The sequence below is a fragment of the Canis lupus genome, chromosome 19, assembly GCF_048164855.1.
Source record: "Canis lupus baileyi chromosome 19, mCanLup2.hap1, whole genome shotgun sequence".
NCBI lineage: Eukaryota > Metazoa > Chordata > Mammalia > Carnivora > Canidae > Canis > Canis lupus.
The window spans coordinates 52,028,409-52,047,292 of NC_132856.1; the positions used below are offsets into that span (position 1 = coordinate 52,028,409).

Genomic DNA, 18,884 nt, shown 5'->3' on the forward strand with positions numbered 1-18,884 from the left:
AATGACAGGTATCCTTATGGAAAAGACATAGAGACACAGCAGGATGGCCATGTGAAGATAGAGGCAGAGACTGGAGTTCTGTTGACAAAAGCCAAGCAACACCTAGACCCAGAGGAAGCTGTTTGAGGTAAGAAGAGATTCTCTTCCAGTGTTTCTGGAAGGAGTGTGACCCTACCAACACTTTCATTTCAGACTTCAGGCTATAAACTGTTAAGAGAATACATTCCTTGTATTGTAAGCCATCACGTTTGTCACGGTAACCCTGACAAACGAACAAAACCAGGATCAGCTGACTCCAGAACCCACGTTCTCAGCCCCACATCAATGCTACTTGAGCATAAAAGGGGGAAACAAAAAATCCCTTCAGACCCCTGAGACTATGTCATCCCTGACTGAGGATCTCAATCTGAGAAACGTGGACTTTCTCCTCCTTACAAATGCTTCAGTTATGAATTACCTCTAAAAGAGAATGTTATCTTTACAACTAGTAACAACAAGATTACCCACACAACAAAAACACAAAATGTGAACACTCTCCTGTAGTAAGGTGTCAAGCACAGGACACACCAGGTGTGCAGTATAACAGAACTCTCTGTACTATGTCCCCAATAATTCTATAAATCAGAAACCGTCCAGAAATCAAAAGAAGCTATTTACAAAAGAAAAACCGACTGTCGGGATCCCTGGGTGGCGCAGCGGTTTGGCGCCTGCCTTTGGCCCAGGGCGCGATCCTGGAGACCCGGGATCGAATCCCACATCGGGCTCCCAGTGCATGGAGCCTGCTTCTCCCTCTGCCTGTGTCTCTGCCTCTCTCTCTCTCTCTCTCTCTCTCTCTGTGACTATCATAAATAAATAAAAATTAAAAAAACAAAACAAAAAAACCCGACTGTCCCTGGAACTGCTTTGAGGATTGGCGCCTGGGACCCCAGTTGGAGAAAGGCTGCCCATCTTTATTCTTTATTAATGTTTGCCGAATGAATGGCCATGCTTATCATCTGGGAGATCCTGTTGAGCCTAAGATAGTGCTTAAGTGCCTGTCCTGAGCTCTAATGCCCACCTGAGACACTCTTCCGCCCTCTCCTCATGTGGTCCCAGGAAACCCAGCTCTGCCCCAGCAAAAGGAGGTGTGACACGTGGGATGTAGGCGCAAGTCCTTAAGTTTGGGTTTTCCAATAGGGGTGCAGGGAGAACCCTGTGCGAACCAACTGCTCTACACACTTTCCTTCCCACCACCCCCTTCCCAAAGTGGCAAAATATCCACACAGGCCAGGGCCAGGAAAGGCCTCCTCAGGGGCTCCCAGAGCATCAGTGCAAGAAACCCTGAGACAAAGCTGAATGAAACAGTATAGCAAAATGTGAACAAGCAAATCGGGAATCAGAGAGAACAGATAGGAAAGAGTAACAGAAAGAAAAAAGGATGAACCACAAAGACTCAGGGGCCTTGGCAAACACATTTGTGATTTTTTTTTCCCCACCGAAATGTCAGCTTTGAAACTAGCCTCTGAAAATGTAACCAAGCCTCTCACATCCCCAAAAAGAAACACTGGGAGGGCCGTGGCGAGGGCGGGGGCTGTTACCTCTCACTCCGGAGCCGGACATCAAGAAGGAGCCCTACCCTTCCACGTTTCCACCAGGAGCACATCCAGCGGCTCGCACCACCCTGCCGTGCCTGGGCCCTCTCCCCACGTCTAGAAGTTTCCCACACGGGGGTCCAGAACGCCAAGAACGCTCCCGGGGGGTGGAAGCGGGTCCTCCAGGCCGCCCCGGGCCGGGCACCACTTTCCAACTGTCCTCGGCACTCCCGGGAGTCCCGAGAGGTGGCCACAGGCTGCCCACACCCCTCCCTCCTTCCCTCGGGCGGCCACACCCGCCCCCGGGGACTCCCACCTCTCCCACACCCCGGGCCCCCTCCCCTCCCCTCCCAGCCCCCACACCCCCCGCTGGCTACGAATTCACCTTCCCCGCGGGGCCCCCCACTTCCTGCCCACCCCCTCCCAATCTCAGGGCCCTCACTCCCCCATTTCCCGCTTCCCACCGTACTCGGGGCACCTCACCTCTGGCCGCCACGCACGCCCTCTTTCCTCTCTGCCCCTGACATCGTTCCTGCGCTGCCCTCACTTGGGGGCCCCCGCTCCCGGCTCCCTCGGCCCGGCGCCGCGGACCCCACAGCGGGCCCCCACGGCTCAGGGCCCCTCACCCTCGGGGCCCCGCGCCCCCCGCCCGGCCGGCCTCGTGGGAGCCCCCGCGCTCGGCCCGGCCCCGGGGCCCCGCACTCACGGCTGTAGAGGGCGATGCCCGCCGCGTCCGGGCCGGCGCGCACCTCGAGGCGCAGCGCCTGCTGCTCCGCGTGCCGCTGGATCTCGCCGTTCGCGTCGCCGATGGTGAGGAGGCGGGCGCCGGGGAACACGGACACGGCCGCGCAGGGCCCCGCGCTGCCCGGGACCGCCGCCCCTGCGCCGCCCGCGCCCGGCCCCGCCGCCGCCGCCGCCGCTGCCATCTTAGATCCGGCTCCAGGCCCCGCCGCCGCCGCCGCCGCCGCCGCCGCCGCGCCCGGGCCCAGGCCGCCGCCGCTGCCGCCGCCGCCGCTGCCGACGCGCAGGCCGAGGCCAAGGCCGAGCCGGGCAGCGCCGCCTGCCGGCCACGCTCCGCCTCGCCGCCACTGCCGCCGCGGCCCGGCCCCGTGGCGCAGCGCCCCCTGCTGGCCGCCTAGGGCACCGGGAGAGAGGACGCCGGGGGACGGGGCCGCCCCGCCCCGCCCCGCGCGAACGGTCGCGGCTTTGTGAGGTGGCTCCGCGGCCCAGGAACGGCGGGGGCGGAGCGTGAACCGGGGGCGGGGTCGGCCGCGAGGACTCGCCCCTAGGCCTGGGCCACGCCCTCGGCCACGCCCCGCCCCCCGCTCCGAACTCCGCGCTTTGTACTCGGAGCCGAGCCTCGGGGCGCGGGGCGGGGCAGGGGGCGCGGCCCCGGGGGCGGGGCTCGGCCGCGTGGACACGCCCTGGGACCCGCCCCGCGCAAACGGTCGCGCTTTGTGAGGCGGCTCCCCGGCCGGGAGCGGCGGAGGCGGTTCTGACGCCGCTCGGCCTCGACACGCCTCTGCGGCTGAGCTCCGCCCTCGGCCCTGCCCGGCTTTGTGAGGAGGCACGCGGGGGGCGGGGCCCAGCCAGGCAGGCCCCGCCCCCGGACGGGACGCTCCCTCCCACTGGACGTCGCTTTGTGAGGCGCCGGGCTCCCAGGGAGTCCCTGCAAGGGGCGGGGCCAGGGCCCGGGACACGCCCCCCGCCCTGGCTCCGCCCCAGCCCTCCCGAGGGGAAAATCAGTTTGAGCAGGGGCTCTGCCTCTGCGCTCCACCTGCATCCGTGGGAGCCCCCCCAGCCCTCGATCGCTCCTTATCTCTTCCCCATCGTCTCCGCCCCCTCCCGCCACTGTCCTCCTCCTCCATCCTTGGCTATCTGTAACCCCATAAAAAATTCTTGGATCCCTTTATCTGGGCCCTTCCGTTAGCCCCTCCCTTCCCCCCAGCGATGACTAGCCAATGAATCCAACAGAGCAGGGTCAAGTGCCCCTTTTCGTAGACACACCTATCTTCGAAATCCACCCCACCCGCCCCCGTCACTGCTCCTGGGCGTCATTCTCTTCAGGAGGGTCCAAAAAGACGTGTGGTGACTTCCCATCTTCTCTAGCTCTCACTCTTCTCTGGACCTCCTCTTCGATTCCCCCATCATTGCACTTACTATACTCACCAACGCCAGGACTTTAGCACAGACCCCACATGGCACTGTCCCCCTCTCTGTACCCTCCATGGGCCTCCCCGTATACCACCTTGACTGCGTGCACTAGAGGGAAACAGCTCTCCTCCCCCTAGGCATCCAGTGATTAGACCCCAGAGACCCTGGAAGCTTGAAGGATGACGCTCCATAGAGACCTTGGGAACAGCTCCAGAGCCGTTATAATTAATAACTTAGGCACGCCAGCAGGACAGACATACAGAACATACCCCGGGGTACCCTATGCTCCAACCCGGTTGGGTTGGTCAAGTAGATGTAGCAAGGGAAGAAGGAAACCAGAGGCTTATGTGGAGGGCTCAGACCTCCTATGGCCCAGGGATCCTAACATCTCCTTCCCCAGGTGGTCTGAGAAGCTGGGACTCCAAAGAGAGTCTTCCTGCTTTCTGTCCAGCCTCCAAGACAATGTCTGTGCCCCCTTACTCACTCCTGCTCCTCTGAGAAGAAGGTCCCAAGGCCAAGGATTCTCCCTTCATCTCCTCTGCCAATGCCCTGAGAACGCAGACAGAAACCCCAAAGTAGCTAGAGGGATTTCAGGCCCTGAAGAAAGGCTGAATGCAGAGTGCACAGACACAGAGAGGCCTCTGATCCTCGGCCTCACTGGCAGGATCGGAAAGTGCTGAATTCGGGGGGCTCAGGTGAGGATGATGTGGAGGTAGGCCTTTTCCGGGGCCCAGAGCTGCCAGGTGTCTCGGTGGAATCCGAGCAAGCATCCACGGTGACTGCATCTTCTTCTGGATTCATTGTCTTTGTCCATGGAGGAAAAACAGAGAACAGGGTGATTTGAGGTTTCAGGATCTAGGGTCTCCCTACATTCTGAGTCTGAGACTCCCCCCCCCCCCAGCCCCCAGTCCATCAGGTCTCATTTCACTTCCCGCACACTACCCCCCAGCTCCAGGGCCCAGATCCTGACCTCTGTTGTCCTGCCTCCTGGTTCTTTCTGAACCAGACAGCCTGGGTTCAAATCCCAGGTCTACCTTGTCCCAGTAGTATGACTTCGGTCGGTCAGTAACTTAACCCTTCTGAGGCTCACTTTTTTCTTTTGCACAATAGGGTGAATGCTACAAAACAAAGGAATTGAAAAGTACCTGGCACCTGGCAAGCACTAACTGTTAAGTGAACAAAGCTATCATTATCTCTTCCCATCCCTGCCCCGTCCTTGGCTTCCACAAAACCTTCCTCAAAAGTCTACCCTCTCCTCCACCATGGAGGCTTCCACCCCAAATGCCAGTCAAGGAGACATGAACTTGCTAAAATTGAAATGTGGTGGGTGAGAGCAGGGTAGGTTCCATCCCAGTCCTGCACCTCCCTAGCTGGACGATCCCAGTAAGGCCCATAATTAGATTCTAGTCTATTTTTTTTTAATGTCAAAGTGCCTGGGTGGCTCAGTCGGTTGGGCATCTGACTCTTGATTTTAGCTCAGGTCATAATCCCAGGGTCCTGGGACCCAGCCACGAATCGGGTTCCCTGCTCAGTGAGGAGTCTGCTTGAGATTCTCTCTCCCTCTCCCTCTGCTCCTCCCCTTGCTCATGTGCTCTCTCTCTCTCTCTCTCTCAAATAAATCAAAATTAAAAAAATAAAAATAAATATCAACACCACTTCATAGGGGATTATAAAGTGAATATCAGACCCTCAGTATAGTAACACAATACAAGCTGGAGAATGATTAGCTACTTCACTTTTATTTTAGCCAGCAGCACAGCTTCTAGTGCTTAAGAGGGAAGCAAGAATTGAAAGCAGATATTTGCAGGCCCATGTTCATAGCAGCACTATTCATAGTAGCCAAAAGGTGGAAACAACCCAAGTGTCCATCAACAGATGAACAGATAAAATGTGCTATATAAATACAATGGAATATTATTCAGCCTTCAACAAGAATAAAATTCTGACACCCACTACAAAGTGAATGACCCTTGAAGACATTATGCTAAATGAATAAGCCAGACACAAAAGGATGAACGTTATATGACATCATTTCTACCTAAAATGTCCAGAATGCGCAAATCCACAGAGAAAGCAGCATGGTGGGTGCCAGGGACTGGGGTTTGTTACAAATGAGAAGTTAGTGTACCGTGGGGACAGAATTTCACTTTTGCAAGACCAAGTTCTGGAGATGGGATGGTGGTGATGGTTGCACAATGTGAATGTACTTAATACCACTGAACTGGACACTTAGAAATGGTTAAAATGGTCAGTTTTATGTTATGTATATTTTATCATCATGGGGAAAAAAAAAACAACTAGAGAAGATCCCACTAAAATTTACTGTTAAGGAAAGAAGCATAATAGTGTGGATAGCATGCTATCATTTGTGTTAGAAAGGGTAAGGGTAGGGGGTCCTGGGATTGAGCCTCCCCCAATCAGGCTCCCAGCTCAGCAGGGTGTCTGCGGCTCCCTCTGCCCCTCCCCCATTCGTGCTCTCACTTTTATTTATCTTTCACATAAAATCTTTAAAAGGAGGGAGTGAGGCTATACACTCCCTATTTTCACCTTTGCTTGCTTTCACGAGAAGCTCCTGATGGTGGCTACCTGTGTGTGTGGAGGAGACCAGTGAGCACACAGGGGTTAGTGACAGGAGGATACTTTACTGGATATACAATTTTGACATATGGATGTATTTCATATTCCAAAACAAAAATTTTTAAGTAGTCTCCATGCCCAACGTGGGGCTTGAACTCACAACGCTGAGATTAAAAGTCGCAAGCTCTACCACGGAGCAGCTGGGTACACACACACACACACACACACACACACACACACACACACTTTTTAATTAAAAAAAAAAATACAGGGATCCCTGGGTGGCGCAGCGGTTTGACGCCTGCCTTTGGCCCAGGGCGTGATCCTGGAGACCCGGGATCGAAACCCACATCGGGCTCCCGGTGCATGGAGCCTGCTTCTCCCTCTGCCTGTGTCTCTGCCTCTCTCTCTCTCACTGTGTGCCTATCATAAATAAATAAAAAATTAAAAAAAATAAAATAAAATAAAATACACATATAGTCACAAGGACAAAGATACTTTTTAAAAATTTTCTCCTGTTTCGACTTGTTTCCATTTCAAGTGCCTATTTTTTTAAGGGAAAAGGAAAAGTCACCAGCGTAGTGCCTCGAGCAGCATGTCTTCTCACAGAAAGTTTTAGAATTTGCTCTGCCTGCAGGATTTTGGGGTTTTTCTTAACAGCATTGGATTTGTTCCCGGAAATGAGACCTCAGGGGGCTGAACCGGCCCGTGGGGCCAAGCCCCTTCCTTCCCACATTTGTATGCAGTTTAAATTTGCTCGCTTCTCTCTCCAGAACCCGACTCCTGTCTGCACCTGCCCTTGGGCATCCGCCGGGTGGGTGGTCCGTCTCATGTCCCTCCAAGGCTGCTGCTCCCCAAGACTCCCACATGCCTCCCTCCTCCTGACTCTCTCTCCCCCCCCACCTCCCCCCACCCGACCCCACCTCCCCCCCACCCCCACCCCCGCGCCGTCGGTCCAAGCTCCCCGAGTCTTTCCTCCCGCGGCCGCCAGAGGGCGCAGGCGAGCACCCGAATCGGTCCCCTCCCTCTGCTCCGAAGCCTCCCCGCTCCCACCCCACTTGGGGGAAAAATCAAAGTTCTCCGCGGGGGGGCTCCCCACGACTCTTCACGCGGCTCCACTCCAGTTGTACTGGACGGGCCGTGCCAAGAATGTGTCCCCCGGGCCCGGAGCAATCTTCCATAGCTACCCTCGGCGTGCCCATCTCTGAGATTTCCTGAATCGCGCATCCAAGTGAGAGACGAGCTTCGCTCTCACTCCTACCCCACGTGGCATCGCCTGTCTCCTCCCCACCCCGGTGCAAATGAGAAAGCTTTAAAAATAAATTAATTAATTAATTAATTAATTAATTAGTTAATTAATTAATTAAAAAAAAGAGAAAGCTTTGAAGAATTAAAGGCCTTGTGCTGTTCTTGTTCCAATGCCCAGGAAGGGTGTTTTGTTTGGATCAGCCCAGTCCTCCCCCCACCCCCACCCCCGTTATGGTGCCCTAGGCACACCAACTCCCCACCCAGCCTCCGTAAAGGCAGTTCCGAAGTGCCCACTTGTCCAAATGGGGGCGTCCGAGGCCACTGAGTGGGGCCACCGTCACCCCAGACCTGTATCCTACTCCGGAGAAGAGCCAGATGAACATTTCCTTGATCCATAGTTTCCATGGCTCATCTACCTCTCACTTGATCTAATAATAATAATAAAGTACAAACACGAAAGCTGCTTCAAGATCCAGCTGTGCCGAGGAATCCCATAGACCTGGGTTCAAATCTCAACCCCAACAGCGTGTGGTCTGTGGGAGCAAAACGTCTTGCAAAGGGGCAGGGTCCCGGAGCCCCTCCCCACTGAAAGAGAAACGCACAACTTGGACATTTAAGCCGAGATCCCTGAACCTGAATATAAACACAGGCTTTCCTTTACCAGGAGGGGACCAGAGTGTGCATCAGACTGTTACAAAGCACACGACCCCACCGGGTCACCCTGAGGCCCCTGTCACCTTTCCGTAGGGCTGGCCCCACTGAGCGCAGAGGCGGCAGTGACCCTGACAGCCGCCCGGGGATCCTGCCCCTGGCCACAGGCAGGCCTGGACACAGCTGCCTCCCATCCCCTGGGATTGTTCAGAGCCAACTCTCGGCTCACAAAACAAATCCCTGCTCCATATTCTGGGCTTTTCCCAGGCCCCCGAGGCTCGGAGACATCGGGTCGGGCCCCCCCTGCCGGTGGTCTTCCGGGCAGTAGGACAGTCCGCACACACCCGGGACCAAGAGATGAAATGACTTACCATGGAGATGGCAAACAGAGAGTTGTCAAAGGTCATATCTGAAATAGAGAACGGAAAACCAGAGCCAGTTTAAGATCCCCGCTCGCTGCCCTCCTGGGGTCCTTCCCCCGCCCCCAGACCCACAGGCCTCAAGTCAACCAAGAGGAAGGGCTTGGGATCCATCTCCCAGCCTGCTTCGCTCCCTTCCAGCCCATTCCGCAGGGAGAACTGCTCCCACCTGTAAACTGAACAGCATCCTTTTCTGCTCAGAGCCCTCCCCCAGGGGCCCCTCGGTTTCTCCTCTCAACTCCCGCTTTCCAGAGCACCCCTCAGCTCCTGCACCGCCCCAGGCGCTCCCCTGATCGCCGTAAACACCCCCTCTTCCCGGGACCACCCTCCCGCCGGCCAGCGGCTGTTCCCCCACAGTAGTAGGACGGGCTCGTGGGCAAAGACCACCTGTCTCGGCCGTGGAGGGACGCCCCCCAAACGCGAGCACATAGTAGGTGCTCAATAAAAGCGTGGGCCAGTGAAAGGAGAGCAGAGGATGGACTTCCTCCTCCGCTTGGGGCCCCTTCCCCTGAGCACCGCGCGCGGCAGCCACTGGCTGCCCGTCGCCCCCTGGTGGAAGCCTTTGGGATGACACGGCCTGGATCACATAGTGGGGCTCCATGCAAGGCCGGGGCCAGGGCGCCCCGGGGGGACAGACACAGACCGTCCCCCCACCGGTGGAACCGAGGCCCGGCGCTGGAGGCGAGGACTACATGGACAGCAGGCAGTGATTACTTGTGCTTTTCCCCCAAGAGGGCGGAAGAGTGATAGGGTGCTGGAGGCAGGTAAGTCTAGGGAGGGAATCAGGGAAGGCTTCCCGAAGCAGATGGCATTTATTTATTTATTTATTTATTTACTTTTTAAGATTTTATTTATTTATTCATGACAGACACAGAGAGAGAGGCAGAGACACAGGCAGAGGGAGAAGCAGGCTCCATGCAGGGAGCCCGACGTGGGACTCGATCCCGGGTAACCAGGATCACACCCCGGGCTGAAGGCGGCGCTAAACCGCTGGGCCACTGGGGCTGCCCTATTTTTAAATTTTCTTTTTTAAGAGGTTAATTCTTTTTTTTTTTTTTTAAGAGTTTATTTACCCAGTCACAAGAGACACAGAGAAGCAGAGGCTTAGGCAGAAGGAGAAGCAGGCTCCCCACGGGGAACCCGAACCCTAACCGGGGACCCCGGGATCACGCCCTGAGCCGAAGGCAGATGCCCAACCGCTGAGCCACCCAGGCGGCCCAGAAGGTGGCCTTTAGAGGAGGCCAGAGGGAGGAAGAGTGTTGTAGGCAGCGGTCAGTGAGTGAATGAGGCAAAGGGAGAAGGTGAGAGGTGAAACCTGGGTATGGGGAGGGGAGGGCCTGTTCTTGGCCCTAAGGGAAGTGAGAGGAGGTGGAAGAGGTTCAGCAGCAAGGAGTGAGACCCCAGAGTTTCCAGGGGGTGAGCCTGCCCCGCAGGGACAGGGGTAGGAAAGTACACACCTGTGCTGGCGAAGTTGACCTGGGCCCAGCAGGATTCTCGCTCTCTGCAAAGGGATTCCGGAGAGAGTGACCAGTTGCTCCTCTGGGGCTGGAGGATTCTTCTGGGAAGCCCTGCCTCCCAACTTGGCCTTCGCCACCCACCCTCCTCCCCATCCTCCCTGAGTCCCCTCTTGCGGGAGCCCCACCACCAAGTGAGGTCAGGATTCAATCCCTGGGGCTGCTGCGAGCTCAATGCCATAGGGCAGTGGGGTGTCCCCCTCTCTCAGAGGGGAGAAACTGAGGCTGGGGCCAGTGGGGGGCTTCCTAACGCCCAGGACCCAGGACCACTGCCTACAGGCTACACGTTGGGCACTGCACAGCCCCAGAGGGTGCCACTCACCTCTCCCAACTGTGACTTTCTGGAGTGTCACAACCATTTTGGGTTAAGGGATATGAGGAAGACTCAGCAGCCACTTGCTCCCCATGTGACTAAGTGCTGAGCCTCAGTCTGCTTGTCTATAAAATGGGGCTACTTATAATGCCAGCTTCTGCGGGAGACTTGAGCTGCTGTGGGCTCCAGCTGCAGAGTCTCCTACCACAGGGCTCCCCATACCCTAGGTGCCTTATAATGGCACCTGTTCCTCTTATGCAGCCCTCCCACCAGAGATGCTGTTTGGAATGGAGCTCCTACCCAGCCTGGGAAGCGCCCTTCTGTCCCCAGAACCAGGTCTTAGAGTCCTTAACACCCATCAGGTGACCACTGCCTACAACATTCTTCCTCCCTCCAGTCTGGGTCTAAAGGCCACCTTCTGGGACACCTGGGTGGCTCAGCAGTTGGGGGTCTGCCTCCGGCTCAGGGCATGATCCTGAGGTCCTGGGTTAGGGTTCGCGTTCCCCATGGGGAGCCTGCTTCTCCCTCTGCCAGTGTCTCTACCTCTCTGTGTCTCTTGTGAATAGTAAATAAAATATTAAAAAAAAAAAAAAAAAACAACCCTCCTGCACCATACCCCCCAACCATTTGGTATTTCTTTCCCCCAAACCACCTCCTGAGGATCTCCAGAGATGATCTCACCTTTTCTTCTGCAAATTTCTTACTTTAACTGGGAACAAAAAATAAATAAGCATTTATTAGATTTTGGATGTGGTTGCATCCCAGTTGCAAAAAACAAAAACAAGAATCCAAAGGATCCCTCATATACTTGTGACCCAACCTTGCCTTTACCTCTGGCAAATTTGCCACTCCACAGGAGAGCTCCTGCAAAATCCTCCCCGCCCCCCAATTACATGAGTAATGTATATTGGTAAAAACTTCAAACAAGCATGTAAAAAGAAAAATTTTTTTGGTTACAGATTTTACTTTTAAGTAATCTCCACACCCAACATGGGACTCGAACTAACAACCCCTAGATCAAGAGCTTCATGCTTTACTGACTGAGCCAGCCAGGCACCCCTAATTTTTTTTCTATTAATGTTAGCTTCAGTGGTTGACAGGAGCTGGGAGGAAGAATGGACAGTTAGCATTTAAAGGGGACAGAGTTTCAGTTGGGGCAGATGATGAAGTTCTGGAGAGGGATGGTGGGGACAGTTGCATAACAAAGTGGATGTACTTAATATTGCCGAACTGGACACTTATATAAGTTCAAATGTTAAACTTTATGTTATATATATTTTATAATTTATAAATTTTTATCACCTGCCCCTGCCCCACCACCAACATTGCACTTCTGGAGGATTCTTTGCTGCTAAGTTTTGGAGTAAGACTTCCCCAGCTATGCTTCTAAAAAATGGGTGTGAGGGGATCCCTGGGTGGCTCAGCGGTTTGGCACCTGCCTTCTGCCCAGGGTGTGATCCTGGGGTCCCGGGATCGAGTCCCATTCAGGCTCCCTGCATGGAGCCTGCTTCTCCCTCTGCCTGTGTCTCTGCCTCCCTCTCTCTGTGTCTCTAATGAATAAATAAATAAAATCTTAAAAAAAAATGGGTGTGAAGAAAAATAAAAATAAAAAATGGGTGTGAGTAGGGGTTCATTTACACATTCCAAAGGTTGCAAACTGGCAGCCCCTGAACTGTACTTTCTCTGCCTGCTGTTACCTTTCCTGACCACCACAGCAACGGTCACCAGCCCAGCAAGGAGAAGGACTCCAGCCAGGCTCAAGGAGAGTGCCAGTATCCAAGTGGGCCCTAGAGGAACATGAGAAAAAGAGGCAGGAGGCAAGTTATGGAATTGTGGGGGTGCAGGGTGAAGGTGAGACACCTGTCCTCCAGATTACCTTTGGGTAGCCAGCCCTACACTCCCCCATACTGCTCAACCATTTGACTTGGGTGTAGCCAGACCCTGAGGATCTGGTAAATCTTGTGACTGGGCAACTAGCAGATCTCCTCCCCCCCACCCCCAGGCATGGTGATTGGTCCAGGGATGGGCATGTGACCAAAGCTGAACTAATGAGAGCTAATTCTGAGACTTGGCCAGACTACTGGGAAGAGAGAGTTACTCCTCTGGCCAGCAAGCTGGTAGGATATACTTCTGGAGCCACTGGGCACAATTTTGACACCAGGAAGAGGAGGGCTTGCCTGAGAATAAGACACAGAAGAAAGCAGTGCTGAGAGCTGGCAAATGATTCCTGACATCTTTGAGCACCTGGATTGAGCACCTGGATCCAGCCATGCCTGAAGCCAGCGCTGCAAACCGACTTTGGTTTGGCAAACCAGCACATTCTCTTTTGTTGCTGAAGCCAGTTTGAGTCAGGTTTCCCGTTACTGGCAGCCTGAGAGTCCTGTGGGCTTCAGCCAGGGGGGTCAGATGACATCCACCCCCCAGCCCTATGGTGGACCCTGAAATCCACACAGAAGTCATGCTTCACAAAAGCATGAAGCTCCAGCTTCAGAGTTTATTTTTCGGCAAGGGATTTGGCTGCCCCTCCCTGAGGAGAGGGGGTCTCTCAGGGGAGACAGGAGGAGGTGACCTGATCCCCACGGAGATGAGGAGCTAAGCCAGCAAGGAGGACAGACATATTCTTGGTATTTTCACACTGTCAGCCCTTGTTCATTCATCCGTCTGGGGCAGGAGGGATGTTGTCCCCTCCCCACTCTGAGACCACAGGCCCAAGGTGAGAGAACGCGGCCTTTGACAGTGGAGCTCAAAGACACAGACTGTTCTGTCCCCTGAACCCACTGGGGCCTCTGCTGGCAACAAAGTTCTCTTTGCAGCTGGAAAGGTCTGATGGATGGTGGTGCAGAGGCTCTACCTGGAGACTCCTCTCTCCCTCCTGCTCCTTGATCCCAGAGCCCACATCCCGCCTCCTGTCCTGAAAAGACCACAGGAAAATATCAGCCTTCCAGGGCTCCTTCGACGAAGAGCCAAAGTCCTCAGGGCCGCCGACAGCCCTGCACCATCCTCCTTGCCACTCCCTGCCTTCTTCTTCCCCAATTTCTCTCCTTGCCCACTATGCTTCAGCCCTACGGAGGGCCCCCATGTTCCTCAAACACACCAGACACGCGCCAGCCTCAGGGCCTTTGCACAGCCCGCTCCCTCTGCCTGGGAGCCTCTGGTCGCAGATACCCACATGGCTGGCTCCTCATCATTCAGGTCTTTGCTCAAATGTCACTGCCTCAGAGAGGCTTTCCCCGGCCACTCTCCTCTGTATTTGAAATGACATCCTTCGCGGGTTGTACTTTGTCCTTGCTGTTTTATTTGTCCCCTGCTGGCACATGGAATATTTATTGGACTCCCTGCTTCTCGTCTGTCTGCGTCCCCTCAGAATGTCAGCTGGGGGACGGGGGATGGGGGACCTTGTTTCACTCACTGCTGAACCCCGGGGCCAAGTACAAAGCCTGGTGCATAGGAGGTGCTCAAAAATGTTACTTGGGGGGGAGGGTGCAGCAGGGTGTGGAGGTTTAACGCCTAGATACTGGAGCCCACAGAACCCCAGCTCTGCTGCCCGCCAGCTGTGTGACTGGGCCAAGTCCCCTCGTATCTTCTGCCTCAGTTTACTTCTCTGCAAAATGGGGAGACTCGCTGAACCCATCGCGTGGGCTGACTGTGAGAATTAATCAAGGAAAGGTGAGTCCCACAAAGACTTCCGAGCAGAGGGAAGAGCCCGAGCAAAGGCTCGGGGGTGAGCAAAGGAGCCGTGGGCCCCGGGCCGGGGGGAGGGCCTTACCTGGGAAGGACACTTGCAAGGGCTTGCTGAGGTCCGACAGCCGCTCCTGCCTGTGCTCAGCCAGCACTCCATACTGGCAGCAAAATGTGGCCCCTGGAGCCTCCCTGTCACCTCCAGTCACGTTGAAAGTGACCCTAAGCTGGTCTGCGGATGCCTGCAGGAACTGGACCACCTGCCCTCCACGGTACAGTGTGAAATTTGCCCCCGGGAAGCCCACAGGGGCGACACAGGCAATGTGGATGGGGTCTTCTTGGCTGCTGGGGTGTGGGGGCACCAGCAGGATGGACGGCGCTGGGATTGCCAAGGAACCTGGAATGCAGAAGAAGGGAGGCAGGGTGAGCGGTGAGAGCAGAGGCATTTTCTGGCTGTGTGGTCTTGGGCAAGTGGCTGACCCCCTCTGGGCCTTGCTTGCTTTCTTTCTTTCTTTCTCTTTCTTTTCTTTTCTTTTTTTTTTTTTTTTGAAGATTTTATTGCTTTATTCATGAGAGGCACAGAGAGAGGCACAGACACAGGCAGAGGGAGAGGCTCTCTCGTGCAGGGAGCCTGACGCAGGACTCGATCTCAGGACCCTGAGATCACGACCTGAGCCAAAGGCAGCTGCTCAACCACTGAGCCACTCAGGTGCCCCTTGCCTTTTTTTTGCAAGTAGACAATCAACCCTACCCCGTTGCTATGTTGAGGGGTTCAGGTACTAGCCCGTGGGAGGGGGCAGTGCGTTTTAGTCATTTTATTATAATCGCAGTGGTTATTACAGAGCAATGCGATTATTCTCTTACTCCTTCAGTCAACAGCACTCACTATATGCCAGGCCCTGATTTAGGGACAGAACGTGGACAAGATAGACAGACAGACATGCCTGCCTCGGGGATCTGATGTTCTCAAGGAGCCAAGAAGCCCCACGCCGCACATCGGACAGGGAAATGGGAAGGCTGCGTTGGCTGCGGAAGCCACGGAGGGCTTCCCTGAAGAGGTGACCTAGGAAGAGCTAGCGGAGAGCATTCCAGGCAGAAAGGGAAGAGCACGGGCAAATGCTGGGAGGGTGGAAGGGGTGTGAGGTCTTCCAGGAGGCCAGGGCGGCTGGAGGGGATGAGCCAAGGAAAGAACAGGAGGAGCAGAGGACAAAGGAGCTCTCCTTTTTCTCTGGCTGTGGTGAGGAATTGGGACTTGGGGGTACAGCTTCCTATAGGAGGTACCAGTGTCTCCCCAGGTGCCCCCAGGCTCCTGAGCAGAGTGTCTCTCACTCAGGTGAGGTCTCCTCCAGACCTTTGCCCCCCCTTCCCCCAAGCAGATCCTTCTGTCGCCCCGGCTCTGGAGGTAGGAGCCCATAGAAGCCAAGCAGGGCTGAGTCATGGGGCGTGGGCACCGCTGTCACTAGCAGGGTGGGATTTCTGACAGCCTTGATGTGGGGGTGATGAGGGGCTCACTAAGAGAAAGCCATGCTCCTGCTCTCCTGGGGCAGAGCCAGAGCTCTGGGGCAAATCTGTCAGGGTCCTGCCTCCTCCAGCACCCAGGGAGGGCAGCCCTGTGCGGCTTTCTGCCTCCAGAGCAGAGGCCAGGTGGGCAGGGGTGGTGGGAGTGGGGTGGGGGCGGTGCAGGGGGCCTCAGGCTCACCGGCTGCAAAGAGCAGGACAGTCCAGGGCATCTCTCCTTCCGAGTTTGGCCAGGGAAATCTGGCTGAGGCCAGTGAGGCCCACGGCTTACCGCCAACTCCTCCTGTGAGGCCAGAGCAGGGAAAGGAGAACCAGGGCTGATTTGAACGAATGTTTCCTCACTGGCAGGAAGTTGCACACACACACTCAGCTGCTGAAAGGGACTCTCTCCTCTCCCCACCCCTTCCACGGACACACATTAGATCCTGGCATCTCGCTGCACTTTGGTGGCCACTGTTCTGCAGAGATGTGAGGAAAGACAAAAGGCTAAGATGGTCAGGTGTGTGTGTGTGTGTGTGTGTGTGTGTGTATTTTCTCCCTGTGAAGAGAATTTCTAGCTGGCATGAGGAAGGGACCGTGGGCTGTTTGGGAAATCCATGCCCAAGACGCAAGCCCAGCCCAACCAGTTCCAAAGTTGAGACACATGTTGGGTGGAGGTTGGTAGAGCACAGTGGTTAGTGCTTGATCTCTGTCATCTCAAGCAACATCTTTCTTTGAAGCCTCACCTGCTGCTCTATAGAATGGGGCTAAGAGTTGCAGATATTAGATCCAAAGAACTCATGATACGAAGTGCAATGCCTAGAGAGGTGTGAGTGCTGCCAGTGTGAGGCCATAGGGGCAGCACCATCCAGGCAAAAGGGAACACTAGCTCCAAAACTGAGGGAATTGCCTCCTGTTTACAGCCCAGAATCTTCCAAAGGTCTATCTTATCAAGTAAGTTTGCTTTGGTCTCTCAACATTTCTGCCCAAGTCAAGCAGGTCCATCTGGAGGTTTACACCAGGGAAGGATAGAAGTGTATGGTCACTAAACAACAAAAATGGGCCATCGTGGTGGACTTTTTAATTTGGATACCCAAAGTTCATTCCAACTTCAGGACCTTTGCACATGCTGTCTCTCCTGCCTGGGGCACAATTCTATTAATCTGGTAAAATTCCACTTATCTTTCAGGTTAAATATCACTTCTGTGAAATCTTTCCAGATTCCTCTGGACTTAGAAAAATTTCCTTGCTGAATTATACTACAGAGCCTTGTAATTTCATTAAATTAAAATTAGCCTGCTGGGATCCCTGGGTGGCGCAGCGGTTTAGCGCCTGCCTTTGGCCCAGGGCACGATCCTGGAGACCCGGGATCGAATCCCACATCAGGCTCCCGGCGCATGGAGCCTGCTTCTCCCTCTGCCTGTGTCTCTGCCTCTCTCTCCTCTCTCTCTCTCTCTCTGTGACTATCATAAAAAAATAAAAATTAAAAAAAAAAAATTTAAAATTAGCCTGCTTATGTTTTCAAAGAATTTATTTCATCTAAGTTGTAGAACTTATCAGTATAAAACACTTCAGACTCCTTTTTTATCCTTTTAATGTCTGTAGGGTCTGTAGCGATGTCCCCTCTTTCAATGGTAACATGTTTTTCTCTTTTTTCTTGAATAGTCTTTTCTTTTTTTAAGTTTTTATTTATTTAGTCATGAGAGACACAGAGAGAGAGGCAGAGACATAAGCAGAAGGAGAAGCAGTATCCCTGTGGGGAGCCCGATATGGGACTCGATCCCAGGACCCCAGGGTTGATGCCCCGAGCCAAAGGCAGATGCTTAAGCTAGAGCCACCCAAGTGCCTTATTTTTTTTTTTTTTCTTGAATAGTCTGCTAGGGGTCAATCAGTTTTCTCAATCTTTTCAAAGTATTAGCTTTTGGCTTTGTTATTTTTCTCTATTTTCTGCTTTTGTTTTGTTTTAAAGACTTTATTTATTTATTTATTTATTTATTTATTTATTTATTCATGAGAGACACACAGAGAGAGGCAGAGACATAGGCAGAGAGAGAAGCAGGTGCCACACAGGGAGCCCAATGTGGGACTTGATCCCTGGACTATGGAATCACGCCCTGAGTGGAAGGCAGACGCTCAACTGATGAGCCACCCAGCCATCCCTTTATTTTCTGTTTTGGTTTTCACTGCTTTTTGTCTTATTTTTATTTATTATTTCTTCTATTTACCTTATGTTTCATCGACTCTTCTTAGCTTCTGAAGATGGAAGCTTAGATCATTGATTTTAAAACTTTATCTCAAATATAAGCATTTAAAGCTACATATTTACCTCCAAGTACTGCTTTAACAGCATCTCACACTTTGTGACCTATACTGTGCTTAAGTTAGAGATATTTTATTTCCCTTGTGACTTTTTCTATGACTCATACATTATTTAGAAATGTGTCCATTTCCAAACATTTGGGATTTTTTGATAGCGTATTGTTAGTGATTTTTTCAATTTAACTCCATTGTGGTCATAGAATGTACTCTATATAATTTCAGTCCCTTGAAATGTATTGATATTTTGCTTAGTGGCCCAGCACATTTTGATCCACATTCTATATGCACTTGAAATGAAAGTACACGTGCAGTTGCTTGGTATGTAAATATCCATTAAATTAGGTTATGGTGATTTACATAACATGCTTGAGTTTATTGAAATCATCCAGTGCTCTTCTTCCAGGGTGCAAGGTTGGGTCTGTGCTGTCTCCTGTAGTTTCCCAATGCCTACCACAGTGCTTGGCACACAGTGAACCACAACTATTTCTTGATTGACCTGAAAGCCAAAAAATATTCATTCAGTCTATCTTTGTTGCACTGTCCTGGGTGCATAAGATACAGAATTAAGAGAGGTTCCTGGCTTGTTTATCCTAGCAGCTGTTTACTGAGTGCCACGAAGGCTCAGTACTGTGCTGAGTGCCAGGGACACCATGAGTTAATAAAAAAAAAAAAAAAAAAAAAAACTCCTGCCCTCAGGATGCTCAGAGTTTGGTTAGAGAGTCAGGCAAGCAGACAATGAGAGTCTAGTTGGTGGAGTGTTATAATAGAGGCACTCACCACAAGGAGCTCTTACCCTAGATTTTGCAGGTTCAAGGAGGGTTTCTGGGAGGAGGTGTTATCTAACTCCAAAAACCTGAGAAGGAGGCAAGAGAAGGACCTTCTAGCTAGATGCAAGAATATGTAAGGGCTTCATCCTGGGAGCGTTTAGTATGATGCAGGAATC

General features: G+C 53.4%; 2 protein-coding genes across 5 annotated transcripts in view; both read right to left on the minus strand.

Moving 5' to 3' along the window:
- CARM1 (coactivator associated arginine methyltransferase 1) overlaps positions 1-2,563 on the minus strand; it is a 44,561-nt gene extending 41,998 nt beyond the window's left edge. For 3 of the 4 annotated variants that reach the window (XM_072787232.1, XM_072787231.1, XM_072787230.1), the window contains exon 1: positions 2,278-2,563. In XM_072787232.1, coding sequence (XP_072643333.1) covers positions 2,278-2,497 — 220 coding nt within the window. In that variant the 5' untranslated portion in view covers positions 2,498-2,563. Of the gene's footprint in view, positions 1-1,577; positions 1,615-2,277 lie in introns of those variants that run through there. The other variant, XM_072787233.1, reaches the window with a different exon arrangement.
- A 1,365-nt stretch (positions 2,564-3,928) lies between these two features.
- Positions 3,929-15,982, minus strand: C19H19orf38 (chromosome 19 C19orf38 homolog). Its single transcript, XM_072787237.1, has 7 exons — positions 15,825-15,982; positions 14,214-14,522; positions 12,145-12,234; positions 11,129-11,156; positions 10,078-10,121; positions 8,573-8,610; positions 3,929-4,529 (listed from the first exon to the last, which is right to left on the minus strand). The coding sequence occupies exons 1-7, from the start codon at positions 15,853-15,855 to the stop codon at positions 4,380-4,382; spliced, it is 690 nt and encodes a 229-aa protein (XP_072643338.1). The 5' UTR covers positions 15,856-15,982; the 3' UTR covers positions 3,929-4,379.
- Between the last annotated feature and the right edge of the window lie 2,902 nt (positions 15,983-18,884).

Excerpts from the sequence above, each read along its gene's own strand:
- C19H19orf38 (XM_072787237.1), bottom strand. The coding sequence starts at position 15,855 with ATGCCCTGGACTGTCCTGCTCTTTGCAGCCG. Across the intron at positions 12,235-14,213 it reads CTTGCAAGTGTCCTTCCCAG|GGCCCACTTGGATACTGGCA; the intron begins GTAAGGCCCTCC and ends ATGTTCCTCTAG. Across the intron at positions 8,611-10,077 it reads GGTCAACTTCGCCAGCACAG|ATATGACCTTTGACAACTCT; the intron begins GTGTGTACTTTC and ends TCTCTATTTCAG.